This window comes from Lithobates pipiens, unplaced genomic scaffold (assembly GCF_037356315.1).
Source record: "Lithobates pipiens isolate NorthernLeopardFrog02 unplaced genomic scaffold, aLitPip1_a1.2 Scaffold_8, whole genome shotgun sequence".
NCBI lineage: Eukaryota > Metazoa > Chordata > Amphibia > Anura > Ranidae > Lithobates > Lithobates pipiens.
Window position 1 is genome coordinate 608,452,998 of NW_027507903.1, and position 26,555 is coordinate 608,479,552.

The following is a 26,555-nucleotide window of genomic DNA, read 5'->3' on the forward strand; positions in this document are numbered from 1 at the left end:
AAGAGCCAGTCGCCCCCCCCCCCTACACACACACAGAGAAAGAGCCAGCCTCCCCCCCCCCCACACACACACACAGAAAGAGCCAGCCGCCCGCCCCCCTACACGCACACAGAGAAAGAGCCAGCCCCCCCCCCCTACACACACACAGAGAAAGAGCCAGCCTCCCCCCCCCCACACACACACAGAGAAAGAGCCAGCCGCCCCCCCCTACACACACACAGAGAAAGAGGCAGCCCCCCCCCACACACACACAGAGAAAGAGGCAGCCACCCCCCACACACACACAGAGAAAGAGGCAGCCCCCCCCACACACACACAGAGAAAGAGGCAGCCCCCCGCCTCTACACACACGCAGAGAAAGAGGCAGACACACAGAATGCAAAAGCGCACCCAGTGACTTCAATACAAGATACATACAGTAAGTCCTGTGGGCTCTATAGCTGGGGGATGATGGTGGACAGTAAGTCCTGTAGGCTCTATAGCTGGGTGATGATGAGGACAGTAAGTCCTGTGGGCTCTATAAATGGGCGATGATGAGGGACAGTAAGTCCTGTGGGCTCTATAGCTGGGTGATGATGGGGACAGTAAGTCCTGTAGGCTCTATAGCTGGGTGATGATGGGGACAGCAAGTCCTGTGGGCTCTATAGCTGGGTGATGATGGGGACAGTATGTCCTGTGGGCTCTATAGCTGGGTGATGATGGGGACAGTAAGTCCTGTGGGCTCTATAGCTGGGTGATGATGGTGGACAGCAATCCTGTGGGCTCTATAGCTGGGTGATGATGGAGGACAGTAAGTCCTGTGGGCTCTATAGCTGGGTGATGATGGTGGACAGCAAGTCCTGTGGGCTCTATAGCTGGGTGATGATAGTGGACAGCAAGTCCTGTGGGCTCTATAGATGGGTGATGATGGGGACAGTAAGTCCGGTGGGCTCTATAGTTGGGTGATGATGAGGACAGTAAGTCCTGTGGGCTCTATAACTGGGTAATGATGGGGACAGCAAGTCCTGTGGGCTCTATAGCTGGGTTATGATGAGGAACAGTAAGTCCTGTAGGCTCTATAGTTGCGTGATGACGGGGAACAGTAAGTCCTGTGGGCTCTATAGCTGGGTGATGATGAGGGACAGTAAGTCATGTGGACTCTATAGCTGGCTGATGATGGGGACAACAAGTCCTGTGGGTTCTATAGCTGGGTGATGATGAAGGAAAGTAAGTCCTGTGGGCTCTATAGCTGGGTGATGATGAGGGACAGTAAGTCCTGTGAGCTCTATAGCTGGGTGATGATGGGGACAGTAAGTCTTGTGGGCTCTATAGCTGGGTGATGATGGGGAACAGTAAGTTCTGTGGGCTCTATAGCTGGGTGATGATGAGGGACAGTAAGTCCTGTGGGCTCTATAGCTGGGTGATGATGAGGGACAGTAAGTCCTGTGGGCTCTATAGCTGGGTGATGATGGGGACAGTAAGTTCTGTGGGCTCTATAGCTGGGTGATGATGAGGACAGTAAGTCCTGTGGGCTCTATAGATGGGCGATGATGAGGGACAGTAAGTCCTGTGGGCTCTATAGCTGGGTGATGATGGGAACAGTAAGTCATGTGGGCTCTATAACTGGGTAATGATGGGGACAGAAAGTCCTGTGGGCTCTATAGCTGGGTGATGATTGGGACAGCAAGTTCCGTGGGCTCTATAGCTGGGTGATGATGGGGACAGCATGTCGTGTGGGCTCTATAGCTGGGTGATGATGAGGGACAGTAAGTCCTGTGGGCTCTATAGCTGGCTGATGATGAGGGACAGTAAGTTCTGTGGGCTCTATAGCTGGGTGATGATGGGGGCAGTAAGTTCTGTGGGCTCTATAGCTGGGTAATGATGGGGACAGCAAGTCCTGTGGGCTCTATAGCTGGGTGATGATGAGGGACAGTAAGTCCTGTGGGCTCTATAGCTGGGTGATGATGGGGGCAGTAAGTTCTGTGGGCTCTATAGCTGGGTGATGATGAGGACAGTAAGTCCTGTGGGCTCTATAGATGGGCGATGATGAGGGACAGTAAGTCCTGTGGGCTCTATGGCTGGGTGATCATGGGAACAGTAAGTCATGTGGGCTCTATAACTGGGTAATGATGGGGACAGAAAGTCCTGTGGGCTCTATAGCTGGGTGATGATGATGACAGCAAGTCCTGTGGGCTCTATAGCTGGGTAATGATGGGGACAGCAAGTCCTGTGGGCTCTATAGCTGGGTGATGATGAGGGACAGTAAGTCCTGTGGGCTCTATAGATGGGCGATGATGAGGGACAGTAAGTCCTGTGGGCTCTATGGCTGGGTGATCATGGGAACAGTAAGTCATGTGGGCTCTATAACTGGGTAATGATGGGGACAGAAAGTCCTGTGGGCTCTATAGCTGGGTGATGATGGGGACAGCAAGTCCTGTGGGCTCTATAGCTGGGTGATGATGGAAACAGCAAGTCCTGTGGGCTCTATAGCTGGGTGATGATGGGGACAGAAAGTCCTGAGGGCTCTATATCCAGGTATCTCTTTGAAATCTTCCTGTTATTGGGCGCCATTCTTCAAGCAATCGTCACAGCTTCACTGCAGTTCTGCAAAGAAAAGGACAAAGTTAGTTTTTCTGCCCAAAACCAGTTTGCAGCCAGATTTAAACCCTTCAAATCCCTCCCCTTGCAGCCCAAAAGTCCCTTGCTCCAATCCGGCCATTGCTACACCTTTACTTGACACCTAGCTTTAACCCAAGACCTTCCCCCTACTAATGTGTCTCTCAATTAAATACAAATATATAATACACACACAGAGCCAGCCACATCCACAGAGAAAGAGCCAGCCACGGCTCCCCTCCCCCTTCACACACACACACACACACACACACACACACACACACACAGAATGCAAAAGCGCCCCCATTGATTTCAATGCAGGAGATATACAGAAGGAGACCGTCCCCATATATAGCAAGAGACAGTCCCCCATATACAGCAAGAGACAGTCCCCCATATACAGCAAGAGACAGTCCCCCATATACAGCTAGAGACAATCCCTCATATACAGAAAGAGACAACCCCCTATATACAGCAAGAGACGGTCCCCATATACAGCAAGAGACAACCCCCTATATACAGCAAGAGACAGTCCCTCATATACAACAAGAGACAACCCCCCATATACAGCAAGAGACAGACCCCATATACAGCAAGAGACAGACCCATATACAGCGAGAGACAGTCCCCCATATACAGTGAGAGACAGTCTCCCATATACAGCGATAGAGAGGCCCCATATACAGTGAGAGAGGCCCCATATACAGAAAGAGACAGTCCTCATATACAAGAGACAGTCCCCCATATACAGAAATTTACAGACCCCCCATATACAGAAAGAGACAGTCCCCCATATACAAAAAGAGACAACCCCCCATATACAGCAAGAGACAGTCTCCCATATACAGAAAGAGACAACCCCCCATATACAGCAAGAGACAGTCCCCCATATACAGAAAGAGACAACCCCCCATATACAGCAAGAGACAGTCCCTTATATACAGAAAGGGACAACTCCCCATGTACAGCAAGAGACAGTTTCCCATATACAGAAAGAGACAACCCCCCATATACAGCAAGAGGCAGTCCCCCATATACAGCAAGAGACAGCCCCCCATATACAGTGAGAGGCAACCCCCCATATACAGAAAGAGACAACCCCCCCATATACAGCAAGAGGCAGCCCCCCCCCATATACAGCTAGAGACAACCCCCCATATACAGAAAGAGACAACCCCCCATATACAGCAAGAGGCAGCCCCCCCATATACAGATAGAGACAACCCTCCCATATACAGAAAGAGACAATCCCCCCATATACAGCAAGAGACAGTCCCCCCATATACAGCTAGAGACAGCCCCCCATATACAGCAAGAGACAATCCCTCATATACAGCAAGAGACAACCCCCCTATATACAGCAAGAGACGGTCCCCTATACAGCAAGAGACAACCCCCTATATACAGCAAGAGACAGTCCCTCATATACAGCAAGAGACAAACCCCTATATACAGCAAGAGACAGTCCCTCATATACAGCAAGAGACAAACCCCTATATACAGCAAGAGACAGTCTCCCATATACAGAAAGAGACAACCCCCATATACAGCAAGAGACAGTCCCTCATATGCAGCAAGAGACAACCTCCCATATACAGCAAGAGACAAACCCCCATATACAGCAAGAGACAACCCCCCATATACTGCAAGAGACAGTCCCTTATATACAGAAAGGGACAACTCCCCATGTACAGCAAGAGACAGTTTCCCATATACAGAAAGAGACAACCCCCCATATACAGCAAGAGGCAGTCCCCCATATACAGCAAGAGACAGCCCCCCATATACAGTGAGAGGCAACCCCCATATACAGAAAGAGACAACCCCCCCATATACAGCAAGAGGCAGCCCCCCCCCCCATATACAGCTAGAGACAACCCCCCATATACAGAAAGAGACAACCCCCCATATACAGCAAGAGGCAGCCCCCCCATATACAGATAGAGACAACCCTCCCATATACAGAAAGAGACAATCCCCCCATATACAGCAAGAGACAGTCCCCCCATATACAGCTAGAGACAGCCCCCCATATACAGCAAGAGACAATCCCTCATATACAGCAAGAGACAACCCCCTATATACAGCAAGAGACGGTCCCTTATACAGCAAGAGACAACCCCCTATATACAGCAAGAGACAGTCCCTCATATACAGCAAGAGACAAACCCCTATATACAGCAAGAGACAGTCCCTCATATACAGCAAGAGACAAACCCCTATATACAGCAAGAGACAGTCTCCCATATACAGAAAGAGACAACCCCCATATACAGCAAGAGACAGTCCCTCATATGCAGCAAGAGACAACCTCCCATATACAGCAAGAGACAAACCCCCATATACAGCAAGAGACAACCCCCCATATACTGCAAGAGACAGTCCCCCATATACAGAAAGGGACAACTCCCCATATACAGCAAGAGACAGTTTCCCATATACAGAAAGAGACAACCCCCCATATACAGCAAGAGGCAGTCCCCCATATACAGCAAAAGACAGCCCCCCCCATATACAGTGAGAGACAACCCCCATATACAGAAAGAGACAACCCCCCATATACCCCCATATACAGCAAGAGGGACCCCCCCATATACAGCTAGAGACAACCCCCCCATATACAGAAAGAAACAACCCCCCATATAAAGCAATATACAGCCCCCATATACAGCAACAGACAGCCCCCATATACGGCGAAAGACAGACCCCATATACAGCAAGAGATAGACCCCATATACAGAGAGAGACAGACCCCATATATAGCGAGAGACAGTCCCCCATATACAGCGAGAGACAGTTCCCCATATACAGCGAGAGACAGTCTCCCATACACAGTGAGAGACCGTCTCCCATATACAGCGAGAGAGAGGCCCCATATACAGAAAGAGACAGTCCTCATATACAAGAGACAGTCCCCCATATACAGCAAGAGACAGACCCCCCCCACATACAGAAAGAGAGAGACCCCCATATACAGAAACAGACAGTCCCCATATACAGAAAGCGACAGCCCCCCATATACAGAAAGAGACAGCCCACCATATACAGCAAGAGACAGTCCCCCATATAAGGCAAGAGACAGACCCCATATACAGCAAAAGACAGTCCTCGTATACAGCAAGAGACCGTCCTCATATACAGCAAAAGACAGTCCCCATATACAGAAAGAGAGAGTCCCCCATGTACAGAAAGAGACAGTACCCCATATACAGCAAGAGACAGACCCCATATACAGAAAGGGACAACTCCCCATGTACAGCAAGAGACAGTTTCCCATATACAGAAAGAGACAACCCCCCATATACAGCAAGAGGCAGTCCCCCATATACAGCAAGAGACAGCCCCCCATATACAGTGAGAGGCAACCCCCATATACAGAAAGAGACAACCCCCCCATATACAGCAAGAGGCAGCCCCCCCCCCCCATATACAGCTAGAGACAACCCCCCATATACAGAAAGAGACAACCCCCCATATACAGCAACAGACAGCCCCCATATACGGCGAAAGACAGACCCCATATACAGCAAGAGATAGACCCCATATACAGAGAGAGACAGACCCCATATATAGCGAGAGACAGTCCCCCATATACAGCGAGAGACAGTTCCCCATATACAGCGAGAGACAGTCTCCCATACACAGTGAGAGACCGTCTCCCATATACAGCGAGAGAGAGGCCCCATATACAGAAAGAGACAGTCCTCATATACAAGAGACAGTCCCCCATATACAGCAAGAGACAGACCCCCCCCACATACAGAAAGAGAGAGACCCCCATATACAGAAACAGACAGTCCCCATATACAGAAAGCGACAGCCCCCCATATACAGAAAGAGACAGCCCACCATATACAGCAAGAGACAGTCCCCCATATAAGGCAAGAGACAGACCCCATATACAGCAAAAGACAGTCCTCGTATACAGCAAGAGACCGTCCTCATATACAGCAAAAGACAGTCCCCATATACAGAAAGAGAGAGTCCCCCATGTACAGAAAGAGACAGTACCCCATATACAGCAAGAGACAGACCCCATATACAGTAAGAGACAGTCTCCCATATACAGCAAGAGATAGACCCCATATACAGCAAGAGACAGACCCCATATACAGCAAGAGACAGCCTCCCATATACAGCAAGAGAAAGACCCTATATACATCAAGAGACAGACCCCATATACAGCAAGAGACAGTCGTCCATATACAGAAAGAAACAGCCCCCCATATACAGCAAGAGACAGACCCCGTATACAGCAAAAGACAGTCCTCATATACAGCAAAAGACTGTCCTCATATATAGCAAAAGACAGTTCCCATATATAGCAAGAGACAGACCCCCATATACAACAAGAGACATCCCTGCTCCTTGTCAGAAGTTTCAGCAGAAAAAAATCAGTGTAAATACCTCTATTGTAGAGCAGCCGCATGGCATCCTATCCAGTCCTCATATACAAGAGACAGTCCCCCATATACAGAAATTTACAGACCCCCCATATACAGAAAGAGACAGTCCCCCATATACAAAAAGAGACAACCCCCCATATACAGCAAGAGACAGTCTCCCATATACAGAAAGAGACAACCCCCCATATACAGCAAGAGACAGTCCCCCATATACAGAAAGAGACAACCCCCCATATACAGCAAGAGACAGTCCCTTATATACAGAAAGGGACAACTCCCCATGTACAGCAAGAGACAGTTTCCCATATACAGAAAGAGACAACCCCCCATATACAGCAAGAGGCAGTCCCCCATATACAGCAAGAGACAGCCCCCCATATACAGTGAGAGGCAACCCCCCATATACAGAAAGAGACAACCCCCCCATATACAGCAAGAGGCAGCCCCCCCCCCCATATACAGCTAGAGACAACCCCCCATATACAGAAAGAGACAACCCCCCATATACAGCAAGAGGCAGCCCCCCCATATACAGATAGAGACAACCCTCCCATATACAGAAAGAGACAATCCCCCCATATACAGCAAGAGACAGTCCCCCCATATACAGCTAGAGACAGCCCCCCATATACAGCAAGAGACAATCCCTCATATACAGCAAGAGACAACCCCCTATATACAGCAAGAGACGGTCCCCTATACAGCAAGAGACAACCCCCTATATACAGCAAGAGACAGTCCCTCATATACAGCAAAAGACAAACCCCTATATACAGCAAGAGACAGTCCCTCATATACAGCAAGAGACAAACCCCTATATACAGCAAGAGACAGTCTCCCATATACAGAAAGAGACAACCCCCATATACAGCAAGAGACAGTCCCTCATATGCAGCAAGAGACAACCCCCCATATACTGCAAGAGACAGTCCCCCATATACAGAAAGGGACAACTCCCCATATACAGCAAGAGACAGTTTCCCATATACAGAAAGAGACAACCCCCCATATACAGCAAGAGGCAGTCCCCCATATACAGCAAAAGACAGCCCCCCCCATATACAGTGAGAGACAACCCCCATATACAGAAAGAGACAACCCCCCATATACCCCCATATACAGCAAGAGGGACCCCCCCCATATACAGCTAGAGACAACCCCCCCATATACAGAAAGAAACAACCCCCCATATAAAGCAATATACAGCCCCCATATACAGCAACAGACAGCCCCCATATACGGCGAAAGACAGACCCCATATACAGCAAGAGATAGACCCCATATACAGAGAGAGACAGACCCCATATATAGCGAGAGACAGTCCCCCATATACAGCGAGAGACAGTTCCCCATATACAGCGAGAGACAGTCTCCCATACACAGTGAGAGACCGTCTCCCATATACAGCGAGAGAGAGGCCCCATATACAGAAAGAGACAGTCCTCATATACAAGAGACAGTCCCCCATATACAGCAAGAGACAGACCCCCCCCACATACAGAAAGAGAGAGACCCCCATATACAGAAACAGACAGTCCCCATATACAGAAAGCGACAGCCCCCCATATACAGAAAGACAGCCCACCATATACAGCAAGAGACAGTCCCCCATATAAGGCAAGAGACAGACCCCATATACAGCAAAAGACAGTCCTCGTATACAGCAAGAGACCGTCCTCATATACAGCAAAAGACAGTCCCCATATACAGAAAGAGAGAGTCCCCCATGTACAGAAAGAGACAGTACCCCATATACAGCAAGAGACAGACCCCATATACAGTAAGAGACAGTCTCCCATATACAGCAAGAGATAGACCCCATATACAGCAAGAGACAGACCCCATATACAGCAAGAGACAGCCTCCCATATACAGCAAGAGAAAGACCCCATATACATCAAGAGACAGACCCCATATACAGCAAGAGACAGTCATCCATATACAGAAAGAAACAGCCCCCCATATACAGCAAAAGACAGTCCTCATATACAGCAAAAGACTGTCCTCATATATAGCAAAAGACAGTTCCCATATATAGCAAGAGACAGACCCCCATATACAACAAGAGACATCCCTGCTCCTTGTCAGAAGTTTCAGCAGAAAAAAATCAGTGTAAATACCTCTATTGTAGAGCAGCCGCATGGCATCCTATCCAAGTTGCAGTATAACAACAGCAAAAAAATCCAGAGACATGCCCAGAGACATCCCCATATAGCAAAGAGACCTCCTCATCCAGCAAACAGACATCCATATATTTAGCAAAGAGACATCCCAATTCAGCAAAGAGATAGCCCAATCCACCAAAGAGATGGCCAAATCCAGCAAAGAGACAACCCTATATAACAAAGAGACGGCCCCATATAGCAAAGAGATGGCCCAATCCAGCAAAAAGATATCTCCATATATTAAGCAAAGAGATGGCCCAATCCAGCAAAGAGACGTCCTCATCCAGCAAACAGACATCCATATATTCAGCAAAGAGTCATCCCAATCCACCAAAGAGATGGCCCAATCTACCAAAGAGACATTCTTATAGAGCAAAGAAACAGCCCAGGTCAATCTGCAAAATATCCCCCTAAACCCAGTTTGTGTCAGTCTTCACAACATTTCCCTCTACTTGCAGACCTCAGCGACATGCCTTGCAGTTTCCTTCTTGCCAGGCTCTTGTAACGTCATCGCCCTGCCCACCAGTGAAGCCAAACCTGCTCACAGACAGCTGCCTGCGATATGATGCCCACAACTCCCAGATGGCAGCAGACCTGTGTGTTATACTGTCACACAGGATGCTGTGACAGGAGCCAGGCATCACAGTGCCAACCTCACCTGCAATGCCCGAGGCATGGGGATTACTATTGTAATAACAATATCCACCCAACCATAGGTGCAGTGTGTCAGCGTACAGTGGGCCCATGGATGATACACCACTGTCCAGGCCTCTCGGAATGTCCAGGCCCCCTACATGGGTATGGGTTGTCCCCAGGGCAGGACTTAGGGTGGTGGGGGCCCCTGGACTTGAGTCACTTTTGGGCCCTACCTTCTATACATTACAGTATTTATCAGCGTATAACACGCACCGGTGTAAAACTCGCACCCCAAGTTTAGGAGCGAATTTTAAGGAAAAAAAACTTTTAGGAGGGAAGTTTAAGGAAAAAACTTTTAACATTTAAATGCCCATCAATGCAGCCTTATCAGTGTCCACCTGCAGCCTTACCCATCCATCTGCAGCCTTGTCCAGGCCCATTTGCAGCCTTGTCCAGTGTCATGTGCAGCCTTGTCATTGCAGTCTTGAAGTTTAAAAATGGTCTGCCAAGATACAGAGTCCTGTGTATCTCGGCGGCTCTCGGGTCCTCTTGGTGGTGTAACAATATATTCAGCGACTCATTGCAGTTTGCTACGGAAGTGACGTTCCGTCACCGCCATCTTGCTGCACCCCACACTCTTCCACAGTAAGGATACACTTTGAAGGGGTAAAGCGGACATCTTGTTACACCCACCGGAGTTTTGCATTTTGCACGTATTTATAACAGTAAAGTCAGTTTATATAGTGAAATAATACTGACTACTTAGATCTTAAATTTTAAAAGCAGCGGTAACCCTGCTCATCTCACAGGTTTGCTAATCTGACAGAAGTTTGCTGCTTTTAAAATTCAACATCTAAGTAGTCAGACGGAGTTGTAAGTACTATATTTCACTATATTCTAACTTTAATGTTATAAATATGTCTAAAATGCAAAACTCTGCTGGGTGTAACAACATGTCCGTTTTACCCCTTCTTAGTGTATCCTTACTGTGGACGAGTGTGGGGTATAGCAAGATGGCGGTGACGGAATGTCACTTCTGTAGCAAACTGCGACGGGTCACAGAATATGTCCTTACAGCGGCTCTCGGGTCCTCTCGCAGTCCCGAGCGGAACTGAGAGTAGTCGAATGTACTCGGCTTGGCTCACAGTCACACCCAGTCCCTGTGTTATGTCCATCATAGGGTGGGACGGGGCGTGACTGTGAGCGGAGCGGAGCAGAGTACACTCGGCTATGTATCTCGGTGGGGCCCATGGGGCCCCCTATTGGAAGGGGCCCATGGGCTTGAGCCCAGTCAAGCCCAATGGTAAGTCCTGCCCTGGTTGTCCCCCTGATGGTGGACCTGACCAGGTCATTGCACCCATTCCATTGGGAGTGTCTTTGGTGGTAACTAAATTGCTTTCCCTGGAGAAAATGGGAAGGCTGGGCATATCCAAAAAGGGTTAATAGTGGTAACTGAAGACATCATGCAATATCTGCTGTAAGGTGGGGCTTTTAGTTTTAAACGCCATCACATTTTATATCTTTTGCTGTGTAGGGCCATACAAAGACACCTTGAAATCTAAACTTTAGAGCACTGAAAATAAAGACTGAAAACATGTCTAGCATCAGATTTACCCTAAAAATAACATCTGATTTAGCCAGTCACATATTTTACTGTTCGGTATGGAAATGGATGAGATATTAAAAGGCAAAGGTACAGGATTCAATTTAAGTAGTTACTTTTACATGGACATCTTGGCACAGTAGTCATCCAGGATTTATATAAATATAACTTTTGTGACCCCTTTGTACATTATAAATGTGTCTTTACACTGAGCGAGGGGTAAGATCAGAGAGCAGAAGTGTATGATCTTTTTTAATACTGGGAAGTATGTGGACATTTATATTTTCATTTTTCTTTAACTGAACTCATACAATTATTGAAATTGTAGATTTGCTACAATGGCACAAGAAGGTCTGGAAGAGGCACTAAATTATTTTCTATTCAAGCATAAGGGAATTTATTTCTATGCTGGAGCCACAACACCTGAAAAAATTGATTTATTGGAACAGATGGAAATTAGAGACAGCGATGTGTTTATAGTCGCATATCCAAAGTCAGGTAAGTATTATTATTATTATTATTAACAATTACTAACTAGCATGTAAAGCAACATTAACTATTAAAGTGGACTAAGGCCGCGTACACACGCGGGGACTGTTCGCCCAACTTTGTCCGTCAAACAGTTTCGGCAAACAGTCCGCTCAAAATTAGCATGGACGGACATGGCCACACACGACGGACGAACAGTTTGCTGAAACCGTGCGCGATGACGTGAACGGCACGTACGACGGGACGAAAAATACGACGTCCTATACACTGCATTATAACTTTCGGCGTGAAAATCCTTTCTGAGCATGCGCGCAACTTTGTTTGACGAACAAGCCTACACACGAGCGGACTGTTCGCTGAAACAAGGTTTCAGCGGACAGTTTTTCGGAAATTCCGAAAAACCTTGTCCGTCAAACTGTCCGCTGAAACTGTCCGCTGAAAGCCCACACACGAGCGGACTGTCCGCCCAAACACTGTTCAGCGGACAAAGTTGGGCGAACAGTCCGCCCGTGTGTACGCGGCCTTAGAGGGTAAAGCCCCATAAACACTATTAGATATTCTGCAGATTTTATATTTCAAAAAGTTTTATTTTCATAAGATAAAAGAACGAGTATTACAAGTACAGAGCGTATACATATTGCGCATGGAATCAATAACAAGTACAGAATGGCTTATGGAATCTGAGAAAACTGCATAGGTAGAGCCTCAAAAGACAGCATAACCGCAAGTTGGCATGTACGCAACAATCAGCAATTCCTCTGAGGGCTAAGACAGGGCCAGAATGAGTTATGCCCAACGCGGCACCCCAAATGGGAGCTAGCTGTGCCGGGCCAACATACCCCACCCTACACCAGAAAAACCATCTCCCCCCCAGGGAATATCTTAATAGTGCAACTGCTCTGAATCCACTTTAGTGGCGATATTCTGCAGATTTTTGTCTTCAGATTTACCAAAACCATGTAGTGCAAGCGCCTGCCTTATTGTATAAAAAGCGAAACCCTTATGCCATGTACACACGATCGGAAATTTCGGACAGCAAAAGACCGATGAGAACTTTTCATTGGAAAATGCGACCGTGTGTATGCTCCATCGGAATTTAGCTGGCCGATTTCCCACCAGCAAAAATTTGATAGCATGTTCTCAATTTTCCCGATGGAAAAACTTTCTATCGGAAATTCCGATCATGTGTTTGCAATTCCAACGTGCAAAAACTCACGCATGCTCAGATTCAACTACGAGATGGAAGCCATTGGCTACTGGCTATTAAACTTCCTTTTTCTAGTCTCGTTGTATGTGTTGTATGTCCCCGCGTTCTTGGCGGTTGGAATTTGATGTGACCGTTTGTAGGCAAGACAGTTTGAGCGGAATTCTGACAGGAAAACCATCAGAGTTTTTTCTGACGAGGAAAAAAAATCTACAGAAAATTGTATAGTGTGTATCCAGCTTAAAGCGGAGCTCCACCCTACGAATCCACTCTGCGGATTCCTCACCCCCCTCCAGTGCCACAATTGGCACCTTTCAAGGGGGAGGGGGGGTGCAGATACCTGTATAATACAGGTATCTGCACCCACTTCCGGGAATAGCTAGCAGCAGAATAGCCACAGATGCCCCCCCCCCCCCCCGCCCCGTTTTGTGTTCTTGGAAACACACAGTTCCCAGGACACAACAGGGACCAGGGAAGACAAGCAGTGCAACTCAAGCATGCACAGTAGGAAACCGGGCAGTGAAGCCACACCGCTTCACTTCCTGATTCCCTGCCAGAGGATGGCGGCAGGGGCAGCCGAGAGACAAGCGATTGCTCGTTATCTGCTGCCGACATCGCGGGCACCCTGGACAGGTAATTGACCATTTATTAAAAGTTAGCAGCTGCAGTATTTGTAGCTGCTGGCTTTTAATATTTTTTTTTTTTTTTTTTTACGGTGGAGCTCCTCTTTAAGAGTTGAAACCACTTAGACCCCCATACACACTATTATGCCACATATACACGACCGGACTTTCCAGCAGACTAGGTCCGACGGTCTTCCCAACGGACTTTCCTGGCAGTTCTGATGGACTTTCCAAACAGATGGACTTGGCCACACACAAGCACACCAAAGCCTGATGGATTCGATCGTGATGACGTATGACCGGACTAGAATAAGGAAGTTCATCGCTAGCAGCTAGGGATGAGCTTCGTGTTCGAGTTGAACGTACGTTCGACTCGAACATTGGCTGTTCGTCCGTTCGGCGAAGTCCGAACATTTTGGTCCGTTCGCACCAAATTCGTGTGGCGCTCACGACCCACAATGCACTGCGATGGCGCAGTGCATTGCTGGCTCATGATTGGCCAAGCATGCACTGTGACCCCGCATGCTTGGCCAATCTCAGCGCTAGCAGCGAGGAGAGCCATGATTGGCCACAGGCAGGATGCCTGTGGCCAATCATAGCTCAGGCTGTGTAGTGCACGCCCCACACTATATAAGGCAGCCAGCGCAGCGGCCTTGTGTAGTGTGTTGGCGTCTGAAGCAGTGGGTGTTCTGTGTACCTTCAACACAGTACACACCGATCGTTTTCGGCCGATTTTCGATCTTGCTGTTGTGTAGTGGTTATTGTCTGCGTGCCCTGACCGCAGTATACACCGCTATATTCACCTCACCTATATAGCTAGTGATCTATCTTTTATAATAGAGCTTGCAGTCAGTAGTGTTAGGAGATAGTGCGTGCTGTCTGCGTGCTCTGTACCCAGTACATACCGCTATATCCACCTACATAGCTGTTCTCTATTTGAGCCCACTTGCCATCTGCAGGAGTTATTGGAAGTTGTGTGTGCCTCCAGCACAGCACAGTATACATCTGCATATACCCCTTTATCTCTGGTGTTCTATAATAAAGGCATCTGCAGGAGTTAGTGGGTGTTCTGTGCCTCTAGCACAATATACACTACCCAACTGCTTTTTTACCCAACTCCCTTCAGGCCATTACCATGTCTGGAAGGCCAGCAAGGAGAGGCAGACAGGCGCGAGCCGATAAAAGAGGGCAAGCAGGCTCTGCGTCTAGAGACAACAGTGCTGGTCGTGGACGCAGTGCATTGTCATCAGCACGTGGCCATGGGACACGCTTGTCCTTCTTTTCGGCAGCTGGACATGTTGAACCGCAACATGCCAACGACTTGGTAGAGTGGATGACCAAGCCCTCTTCATCCTCCTCATCCTCTCTCACCCAGTCTCAGGGTACTAGCAAAGCAGCTGCCAACGCATCGTCTTCCCTCCTCTCAATGTCATCATCAGTGACTCCTTCCCTAGACCCACCACGTCCTCCTGAGGAGTCTCCTGAACTCTTTGAGCACAGTGTTGGGTACATGCTCCAGGAGGATGCCCAGTGTTTTGTGGGCTCTGATGATGACACTCAGCTAGAGGAAGGCAGTAGCGTGAGCGCAGAGAGAGGGGATGCTCAAGAAGGACAGCAATCTGGCAGTCATGTTCCACAAGCTGCAGCATACTGCCAGGTTTGCTACAGCGATGAAGAGGGAGGCGATGATGAGGGCACTGACTCCACGTGGGTGCCTGGAAGGAGAGAGGAGGAGGAGGAGGAGGAGGAGGAGGCACATGTCCAAAGAGGCAGGATGCCCTCCGGGGGCCAGCTTAGGGGCAGTACACCGACTGAATCACACCGCAGAGCTCCGCCTGTGCAGAGAGCTGCCTCTGCGCGTTATTCTAAAAGTTCTTTGGTGTGGGCCTTATTTGAGACGAGTGCATCAGATCGCACCGCTGCTATTTGCAACATATGTCTCAAGCGTATCTCACGTGACCAAAACATCAGCCGCTTGGGCACCACATGCTTGACCAGACATATGTTGACCTGCCATGCAGCTCGTTGGCAAGCGTACCTCAAATACCCACACCAAAGAACAAAGCGGACCTCTCCTTGCTCCTCATCACCTGGCATCTCCAACCCCACTAGATCTTCAGTCCTCTCTGAAACCTGCTCTGAGAGGAATGAAGGTGTAGAATTAGGTGTGTCACAGCCAAGTGCTTCCGGGAACTCTGCTAGCGGTACACCCACGTCCGATTATAGCAGGCAAATGTCCCTGCCCCAGCTGCTGGGCCGGCGAAAGAAGTTTACTCCCAGCCATCCACATGCCCAGCGGTTGAATGCTAGCTTGGCTAAATTGCTAGCACTTCAACTGCTGCCTTTTCAGTTGGTAGACTCGGCCCCCTTCCATGAGTTTGTACAATGTGCGGTTCCTCAGTGGCAGGTCCCCAAACGCCACTTTTTCTCACGGAAGGCGTTTCCGGCTCTCTACCGGCATGTGGAAGGCAATGTCCTTGCCTCGCTGGACATTGCGGTCAGCGGTAAGGTGCATATTACCGCTGACTCATGGTCCAGCAGGCATGGACAGGGACGTTACCTGTCTTTCACGGCCCATTGGGTCACTCTTCTGGCAGCTGGGAAGGATGCAGGACAAGGTGCAGTAGTGTTGGAGGTTGTTCCGCCACCACGCCTCCAAAATGCTACTATTGGTTGTGACACACCTCTCTCCTCCACCCCCTCCTCTTCTTCTTCCTCCATGGCCTTTTCCAGTGCTCTGTCCTCAGAACCAGCGGTGCTCCGTAGGCGTTCCAGGGGCTACGCAAGTACGCAGACAAAACCATGCCATGCCGTGCTTGCGCTGGTTTGTTTGGGGGACAGGAGCCACACTGGGGCGGATGTTTTGTCAGCTCTGCAGGGGCAGGCCGAGAGGTGGTTGACGCCATGCCAGCTTAAGCCAGGAATGGTGGTTTGCGACAATGGCACCAACCTCCTCTCCGCCCTCCGACAGGGACAACTGACCCATGTGCCCTGTGTAGCTCACGTCCTTAACCTGGTGGTGCAGCGGTTCTTGGGCAGGTACCCCGGTTTACAGGATGTCCTGAAGCAGGCCAGGAAAGTCTGTGTGCATTTCCGCCGATCATTTAATGCCTGTGCTCGGCTGGCTGAGCTCCAAAAGGAGTTGAACCTGCCCAAGAACCGCCTTATATGTGACATGCCCACCAGATGGAACTCAACATTGGCCATGCTGCAGCGGCTGCACACGCAGCAGAGGGCCATCAATGAGTACCTGTGCGACTACGGCACCAGGACAGGGTCAGGGGAGCTTGGTTTTTTCTCACCATGCCAGTGGGGCATGATCAGGGATGCATGCACTGTCCTGTCATCGTTTGAGGAGGCCACAAGGATGGTGAGCAGTGACAGTGCATGCATCAGTGACACTGTACCTCTTGTCCACCTCTTGGAGCATACGCTGCGTGGAATAATGGACAGGGCACTTGAGGCAGAACAGAGGCAGGAAGAGGAGGACTTCCTTGCCTCTCAAGGCCCCCTTTATCCAGACAGTATTCCTGCTGTGCCACCCATCACACAGGAAGAGGATGAGGAGGAGGAAGAGGAGGATGATTGTGTCAGCATGGAGGTGGAGGCTGGCACTCAGCATCAGCATCAGCAGCAGCAGTCTTATAGGGATGATTTACAGTCCCAAGAAACACGTGGACTTGTACGTGGCTGGGAGGAGGTAGCTGCGGATCATGTTGTCCTTAGTGACCCAGAGGACTCCGGACCGAATGCCTCAGCTAACCTACGCTGCATGGCCTCCCTGATCCTGCAAAGCCTGCGGAAGGATCCTCGTATTCTTCGGATTAAGGAGAGGGACCATTACTGGCTGGCCACTCTCCTTGATCCACGGTACAAGGGTAAGGTTGCCGACCTTATCTTGCCATCGCAGAGGGAGCAGAGGATGAGACATCTCCGGGAGGCCTTGCAGAAAGCTCTGTGCAACGCGTTCCCAGAGACTGGGAGGTTACAAACTCCTGGTCCTGGACAACGTGTTGCTGAGGCATCGGTCAGAAGGAGCGGTGGAGAAGGTGGCCGTCTGACTGATGCTTTCAGACAATTTTTTAGTCCGCAGCCCCAAGGTATGATCGGTTCCAGCACCCATCGCCAGCGTCTGATTTACATGATGCAGGAATACCTAGGGGCAAGGTCAGACTTGGACACCTTTCCCACCGAAAATCCTCTGGCTTACTGGGTCTTGAGGATGGATCACTGGCCAGAGCTTGCACAGTATGCAATTGAGCTACTGGCCTGTCCTGCATCCAGCGTTCTTTCGGAACGCACCTTCAGTGCTGCTGGTGGCTTTGTTACCGATCACAGGGTGCGCCTGTCCACCGAATCAGTTGATCGACTGACCTTCCTCAAGATGAATCAGTCTTGGATCACCCACAGCTACCAAGCACCTGAAGCTGATGTAACAGAATAATTTTTTTGAAATATCACATCCCTTCAAGACTGCCTATGCTGATGCTGAGTGACTGTCCTGTTATGTTGATTGTCTATCCTCTTCCTCCTCCGCTGATATGTTGGAAGAACATTTCTGGTTCTGGTTGATGCCATCAGACCAATTTTTCTGCCCCTGTTTAACAGGGGCGTTTAAGTACAATTTTTGATGCAATGCTTTGCAGCAGGGCTAATTCCTGCAATCAAACAAGAGTATATGGGAGAGGTTGCAGTGTGGTGGCACCAGCACCAGTGCCTAAGGCCCAATTTTTCTGCCCCTGTTTAACAGGGGCGTTTAATTACAATTTTTGATGCAATGCTTTGCAGCAGGGCTAATTCCTGCAATAAAACTAAAGTATATGGCAGAGGTTGCAGTGTGGTGGCACCAGCACCAGTGCCATCAGCCCAATTTTTCTGCCCCTGTTTAACAGGGGCGTTTAATTACAATTTAAATGGTGTTATTTCTGTTTAATGTCATTTTGTGCAGGGACTGTTCTAAACACGGGAAACACGTGGCACTTCACAGGCATACTATAGACACCCCCCAGGCACCATATTTAAAGGAATATTTCACTTTTTTTTTTTCACTTTAATCGTCATTAAAATCAGTGCTCCTGCCAAAACGGCCATTTTTAAAAACATTTTAGGCATTGACCCATGTCCCCTGGGGCAGGAGCCAGGTCCCCAAACCCTTTTTAGGACAGTATCTTGCATATTAGCCGTTAAAATTAGCACTTTTCATTTCGAACGTTCGAGTCCCATAGACTTCAATGGGGTTCTAAAGTTCGTTCGAATTTGGGGTCCGTTCGAAAGTTCTGGTGCGAACCGAACCGGGGGGTGTTCGGCTCATCCCTACTAGCAGCCAATAGCTGCCCTAGCGTCGGTTTTCATCTGTCGGACTAGCATACAGACAAACTGATTTTTCAACCAGACCTGAGTCCGTCGGAAAGATTTGAAACATGTTTTAAATCTGAAGTCCGTCACATTTTTAGACCTCAATGGTCCGATGAAGCCCCCACACGACCAAATTGACCGGTGGATTCGTTCCGTCTGACCTAGTCCGACAAAAAGTCCGGTCGTGTGTACGCGGTATTAGATTTTCTGCAGATTTTTGTCTTCAGATTTACCAAAACCATATAATATGAGGTCAAACCTTAAGACCCCTTTCACACTGAGGCGCTTTTCAAGCGCTTTCAAGGTAAAAAAAGCACCTGGAAAGCTCACGAAAACCTATTTCCATTAAAATCAATGATTGCTTTCGCACTGGGAGTGCGCTGGCAGAGCAGTGAAAAAGTGTCCCTCTCCATTGAAATGAATGGAAAGCTCTTCAAAAGCACCTGAAAAGCTCTACAAAACCACTCAGTGTTTTACTGGCAGTTTAAAAGTACCTGTGTGAAAGGGGCCTTATGCCCCATATACACGGTCAGACATTCCGACAACAAAATCCACCAGATTTTTTCAGATGGATGTTGGCTCAAACTTGTCTTGCATACACTTAGTCGCACAAAGTTGTCGGGAAATTCCGATCATCAAGAATGCGGTGACGTACAACGCGTACGACGGGACTATAAAAGGGAAGTTCAGTACCACGTGCGCCACCCTTTGGGCTCCTTCAGCTGATCTCATGTTTATCACGTGTTAGTAGAACTTTGGTGAGAGACGATTCATGGTTTTCAGACTTGTGCTTCAGATCGTTACTGCTCTACAGTTTGTGCTTGTGGGTTCGTATCTGCTTTTCAGTGCGTGTAGTCAGTTCGCATTTGTTTGTCAGTGCGTGGTATTTATAGTACTATATATGATTTTCAGTGCATTATTGTCCGTGCGTTTCTGGTTTTCAGCTCGTTTTTTCAGGCCTTGCTGTTTTTCAGTGCTTTCTGTTAGTCCGTTCTGACCAGCTGACTGTTTTGAAGTCATGGTTCGTGTATGTACTCATCGTAGAGTTTGTGCTGCGCAGGGGCTTGGTGTTGGGCTTTTATCTTTGACCCAAGCCCAGTCTATGAACCGGGGAGAGGAGGAGTTCATGGACCAAGAATTGGTTGTTCCAGTGTGACCAATTCTCGCACATGCCTTTGCTTCGTGAGATCCAGGAGAATAATCCTGATGATTTCAGAAATTATCTCAGGATGACGAATCCCGTTTTTAACCGTCAGTTGGCTTTGCTGACCCCTTATGTCAGCAAGCAGGATACCTGCATGTGGCAAGCCATCACTCCGGAGTAGAGGCTTGTTGCCACTTGGTGACTGGGAGAAGCCTGCAGGACCTCAAGTTCTCCACAGGCATCTCCCCCCAGGCTCTGGGGATCATTATCCCAGAGACCTGTTCTGCCATTATTCAGGTCCTACAGAAGGACTATATTAAGGTAAGTTTTCTCCTTTAGCATCACATTATATGTATTTCATGTTTGCTAATGTATTGTATTTCTTTCATCATTCCCTAATTACCATGATTGGAATATGCTGTAATATGCTGTGCCCCTTTGTCCTCATGCATGCTGGAAGCTTTTAAAGTTCTTTTTTTTTCCTTCATGCATATTTGCCTTCACTAACCTCCCCAGCATGCTGTTCTGGGCCCATATACACCTATAGCCTAGTCACTTAGTAATGTATTTTGTCAGCTCCATAGTATTGCTTTCCCCTAAACAGCCCCTAAAATGTGTACAAATGTTATGTGTGCCCTAAAATTTATACAGAGTGACAGAGGCTTTTTTTGGTGTCCCAAACTCATTTGGAAAAACCCCTCCCCCCAACTGATAAGTCAGCTGATAGCAATACTCTGTCTGCTGACTTTGCCAACCCATACACAATATACCTATTTTGTGGTCAGATTTGTGGATAAATTCACCAAAGCATGTCGTGCAAGGGCCTGCCTGAATACTTTCAAATGCTACTGTTTAAAGTTTGTTTCTCATAGGTAATAGCAGAATGTAAAAATGTGCTTCCATTTGTTCAGTGTGTATTTGTATTTTTTGTTATTATGACACTTCTTACCTGTCCAGTGGACTGCCAATAGTGTAAGTAAGGAGGGGCTGGCCAAAGTTAACACACATTATTTATGCATTCAGCTCTCAGCTTCAGCCCCCTAAATTTTTGCAATGGGCCATCAGATGGGGTGAGAAATCTGATAAGTGAACCTTATACTTTTGTCTTTAAATACTCATTTCAAAAACTGTTATACTTATGTTGGTCAAAAATGTTTGTGTCTAATCTGCTTTCAATGTTTATGTGCAAAATTACAATTTTGTTTCATGTTTGACGCCACAGTTTCCTTCCACGCCACAGGAATGGCAGACTGTGGCCTCCTACTTTTCCACTCGTTGGGACTTTCCCAATTGTGGAGGTGCAATTGATGGGAAACATGTCCACATTGTCCCACCCTACTATTATAATTACAAGAGGTATAATAGTAGTTATGTTAGCGGTGGTGTCAGCTACCTACGAGTTCCTGTATGTGGACGTGGGGAAAAATGACAGGATGTCGGATGGTGGAGTGATCGCCCAGACGGATTTCTACTGGCATCTCCAGAGTGGCAGCTTGGGCTTGCCACCTCCAGGGGAGAATGTGGAAGGACTCCCCTTCGTCTTCATCGCGGGTGAAGCGTTTGTGCTGGGGGATCATCTTATGTGGCCATTCCCTATGAGGACCCTCACCCTGGACCAGGGGGTTTTTAATTACCGGCTGGCCAGAGCCAGAAGAGTGGTAGAGAACACTTTTGGGATAATGTCCAGCCAGTTCCGCCTATTTTTGACTCCAATCCACATGGCGGAATATAAACTGAATTGAACCATATAGTGCTTTCCTGCTGCATTTTGCACAATTTTCTCAAAAAAAATTAAAAACTCACCAAACTACATGGATTCAGTTGGGCCTGAGGCAGACTTTCCATAACTTTCCAACCTGACGGCACTTGAAGCTGGCCATCCTGGCCCCCCCCCCAAAGCGCCCGTGAGGTCAGAAACAGATACATGGAGTACTTTGCGGGTAGGGGGGCCATTGATATGCCAGACAATGTTTGAGAGACATTTTTTTAAATAAATTTATATTTGAAACTGCAATAATATTTGTTTTCATTTACTGCTTGGGTTTGTTTTAGCTGTCTCTTAGGTTTTTTTTTTTAATTTTTTTTTGGCCCTTTTCTTCAACAGTGCAAACCAAATTTCTTTGAGAGATGAAGTGACAGTCTCTTCTTCAGATATGATTGTGTTGTGGGTCTGCTACACACACACCTTGTTTTTGTTGTTAATGTATATAGTGCATTACTGACAAAAATATTCCTCATTTTCAGCACCATGACAGAAATGTATGGAGTCATGAAAATGGCCTGATTGGGGCAAATTAAAAACCACTGTGGGTGTTATTTACTAAAGGCAAATCCACTATGCACTACAAGCGCACTGCAAAAGTGGATTTGCCTTTAGTAAATAACACCCATTGCCACAGAAAACAACAACTTTACTACAAAAAATGCTTTTGAGCATTGAAAGAAGAAGTCACACATTGTAGATGATAATACATTTTTTTACTCAAAGCACATTCACATGTGTATTTATAAAAGGGTTTTACAACAAACCAAAATATATGGTGTATATAACTTTTTTTTGGTAACATTAATAAAACTAGCCATTTTTATGAAACAGGCATGTTTCAAAGCATAACATACAGAACGGAGGAACTTACAAAGTTCAACTTTGAAAAGGGAAGACAATATCAGACATGAATATGTCCAAACTGTGTTGATATTGCCTTCATCAGATGGGTGTCACCTCTGTAAAAGCCAAATTTGGAAGAGGCACACAAATTGTGATTCAAACTGAGCATTTTCCTCCTGATCCCATGCCTAATGTCAACATGTGCTATCTCCCATCATGGGGGATCAATGTACGTTTTGGGGGTGCAACCCCTTCATCTCAGCCACTTTAGTAGCGAGGAAGGGGTTGTACCCACAAAACACGTACATACAGTATATCTCCCGTGATGGCAGATAGCACATGTTGACACACTGTGTGCATCTTCCAAATTTGGCTTTTCAAAAAAGATAAAACTGTTTTTTTAAATCGCAAATCAATGCTAGCTAGTTTTGTGTGTTTCAGATTCTCCCTAAAACATCAATGATGCTCTTAATTTTTTGTTGAACATCATTGATGTTTTTCTTGAGATTTTCTAAATCGAGATTGCACCCCATTATCTCCCTGATGAGGATCTGGGCACTTTCACTGGTAAAATTACATTCTTCTTCCACAACATCCACATCACCTAAAAATAAACAAAAAAAATGCCATGTATTCTAAAAATGCAGGCATACATCTATTACCTGAAGCTGTGGTCTCAGACACTCACCTGTTGTGGTGACAATTTTGCCAATTTCAACAACCTCTACTTCCTCCTCCTCCTCTGCTTCTGGTGTTGGTATTTCCCCTTCTTCGGGAGGTGTGGGGTCCCTTCTCTCCCCTATGAGTATGTAAAAAATGTATACTTAGCATGCTGATATTTGAGGGCAGAAATAAGAATATGAACATTGCTTGGAAGTGTCGTACAATTGTCTTTTTTTGCAGAGTTCAAACCTGAAAACATTATTTTTGACACTTTCTAAAGCTGGAATACTTACCTGTTTTGTGCAAGTTTCACAGATGGAGGCACCCCTATAGTATCCTCTGGAGCACGTGTGTGGAACACCCTAATGAAAAGGGTGTTCTGGTGTCCCACATTAGTGCTCATGAGTCCAGATGTGTAAACAGCTGCTAAGTGTCATCTCCTTTACACTGAATCAAGTTTACATTTCATTCTAGTTACAAACCCCTCTGGGCAGCAAACTTCCTTTGACTAGTATTTAAAGTGGGCAAACAAACTATGTTTACTACGAACAATTGAACCCATGAACATGAAATTGGCCATTTTAAACTGTACAACACTAAAGAAAAGCACATGGAGCGGTATGCAAGTAATACTAATAATATGAACACACGACAACTACTTACTTTTTTGAAGAACTCGCTTGATCTTTTTGTACTGATCATGCTCCCTCAGGTTCAGGTCTGACCAGAGTTTCCTCAGTTGATCCTTGGATCGTCGTACCCCAAAATTCTTCTGCAGACTGTTCACAACATTAGTCATGATCTTGGTCTTTCTGATATTTGGGTTTGGGTAAGGTCCATACTTCCCATCATAGTCGTTCCTTTTCAATATGTCCACCATCTCCAGCATCTCTACAAAGGACATATTTGAGGCCTTAAATCTTCTCCTCGGGGATCAGGATGTTTCTGGCTCTGGGCTTTCCTTGTTCTCCTCGTTGCTGTAATTAGCACGCACCTGCTGTGTCTCTGCCATGTGCTCTCCCCACTGTGCCGAAAGACAAGGGGTGGGGAATAAACTAGAAAGAATGTCAGGGGTGGGCGGAGTTTCACACATGCGCAATGTATATAAAATGCAACACGCATGCATCGTACATACGATCTGTGAGCGGAGGAAGGAGTAGCGGAAGCGAAGATCGTTCGAACAAAGGTACAATTTTAATTAGGTACATCACTGGCCTATACTGCTTCTAGATTGAGGCCTATATTGGGACAAAATTAGAAGTGTTTAGCCTGACATTAGGGTTTGTCTTGTGTTGCGTCTTGCAGAGAATATGGATCCATTCAAAGACAGTGAATTTATCCCCATCTTCATTGAGTGAGCTGCCCTGCCTTTGGCAGGTGAACCACCCCTTTTATAAGAACCTAAGAAAGAGGAAGGCAGCACTGGAGAAACTGCTTGCATTTGTGAAGCCGGTGGTCCCCATGGCAGACATCACCTATTTTAAGGCCAAAATTGGTATCATCAGGAGTACATATCTGTGGGAGCGCAAGAAGGTCTAGATTTCCCTGAGATCAGGAGCTGCAGATGACGTTTATGTATCCAGGCTGTGGTACTATGACAGGCTGCATTTTCTGGCACACCAGAGGGAACCCAGGCCAGCACGCTCCACTCTTCCTTCAAGGCTTCCTTCCCCCCCAGCTGAGGCTTCCGATGTCCAACCTGGGCCTTCCAGGCAGCAACATGTGGAGGAGCCTAGCTTGAGTAAGGTAGAGCATTGTTCAGCATATTTATTGTCGTAAATTTAATGATGTTATGTAGATGTTATTATTGATCAGTAAGTTCTGATTTAACAAAGTAGTTTACATGTGAATAGACAGTAGTAACCAAAAATGATTGGGACAAGAATGAAAAATGCTGGGGTCAGAATGATAGTCTGTTCTATTTATTAACATTCAATTTGCAACAGTCATGAGCACAAAATGAAGTGATTGACAAAAAACTAAAACTATGCCCCTTTTTCATACACAGGATGTCCTCAGCCAGGAGGTGGCAGGGGTAAGTGTCAGCCAGGAGGTCGACCCTCGTCCTCCTCCTCCTCCACCTCCTGCCACAACTACAAAAGCAGAGCCACAGCCTGGAAGGAAGCCTGAAAGGAAATGTCTAAGGAAGACAAGAGTGTGATGGCCTGGGTTCAGTCTGGTCTGACAAAAGATGCAGGCTGTTATATGACCACAGCCCAGGGACATAGATGTCATCTGTTGCTGTTCCTGATATCTTGGACTTCTGGACCAGACTGTACTCCCTTATATATGGACTCCTCAGGCCACCAATTTTGCCTTTAAATAGTTGATGTGTGCCCTTGGGTACAAAGGCTTTGCCAATTTCAGCAGTTTCCCCAACGCTTCCTTCCTCTTTATTTTCTTATGACCCCCTATTAAAGGCCCATTTATTTAAAAAAAAAAAAAAATGTAAAATGTGTTTTACTTCAAAAAGCCCAGTTTATTTGTGAGTAGGCAGGTACATTTCCTAAATACAATGTGAAATTAACAAGGAACACCAACCACGCTCCTTGAGGTTTCAAATTACAAGATAATAATGGTGTTGTGGAAACTTGACACACAAAACCCACAAAAAAATGATGGAGATAAAAAAATTGAGATATTGAATAAAAAAACAAGCACAAAATACTTAAGAATATTAAAAATATAAAACTAAAATAATTATTCGGGAGATCTGCCGAATAAAAATATTATATTCATGAAATCAGGAGAAATAATAAAGAAAGTAGCTTGTGAGAAGTCTGTTTGAATATGAGCAGCAAAACAACTTCATTCTTCTAGCATTATAAAGAAAAAGAGAATGCGCTGCATTAAACAATTTTTAACATTACAGCGTGACATATGTGCTATATCCATTACAAGCGCTAGTTTTACAAGACCAAGCGCTTCCATCTCGTAATTTATTCCGAGCATGCATGGTACTTTGTGCGTCAGACTTGTCTACACACGATTGGAATTTACGCGATCGGATTTTGTCGTCAGAAAATTTTAGATCCAGCTCTCAAACTTTGTGCGCCACAAATTC

General features: G+C 46.9%; 1 protein-coding gene across 1 annotated transcript in view; it reads left to right on the forward strand.

The window, feature by feature from the left end:
- The first annotated feature begins 299 nt into the window (after window positions 1-299).
- Window positions 300-26,555, forward strand: part of LOC143961356 (amine sulfotransferase-like) — an 80,303-nt gene continuing 54,047 nt past the window's right edge. Inside the window, exons 1-2 of the mRNA XM_077470622.1 lie at window positions 300-418; window positions 11,734-11,903. Coding sequence (XP_077326748.1) covers window positions 11,744-11,903 — 160 coding nt within the window. The 5' untranslated portion in view covers window positions 300-418; window positions 11,734-11,743. The remainder of the gene's footprint in view (window positions 419-11,733; window positions 11,904-26,555) is intronic.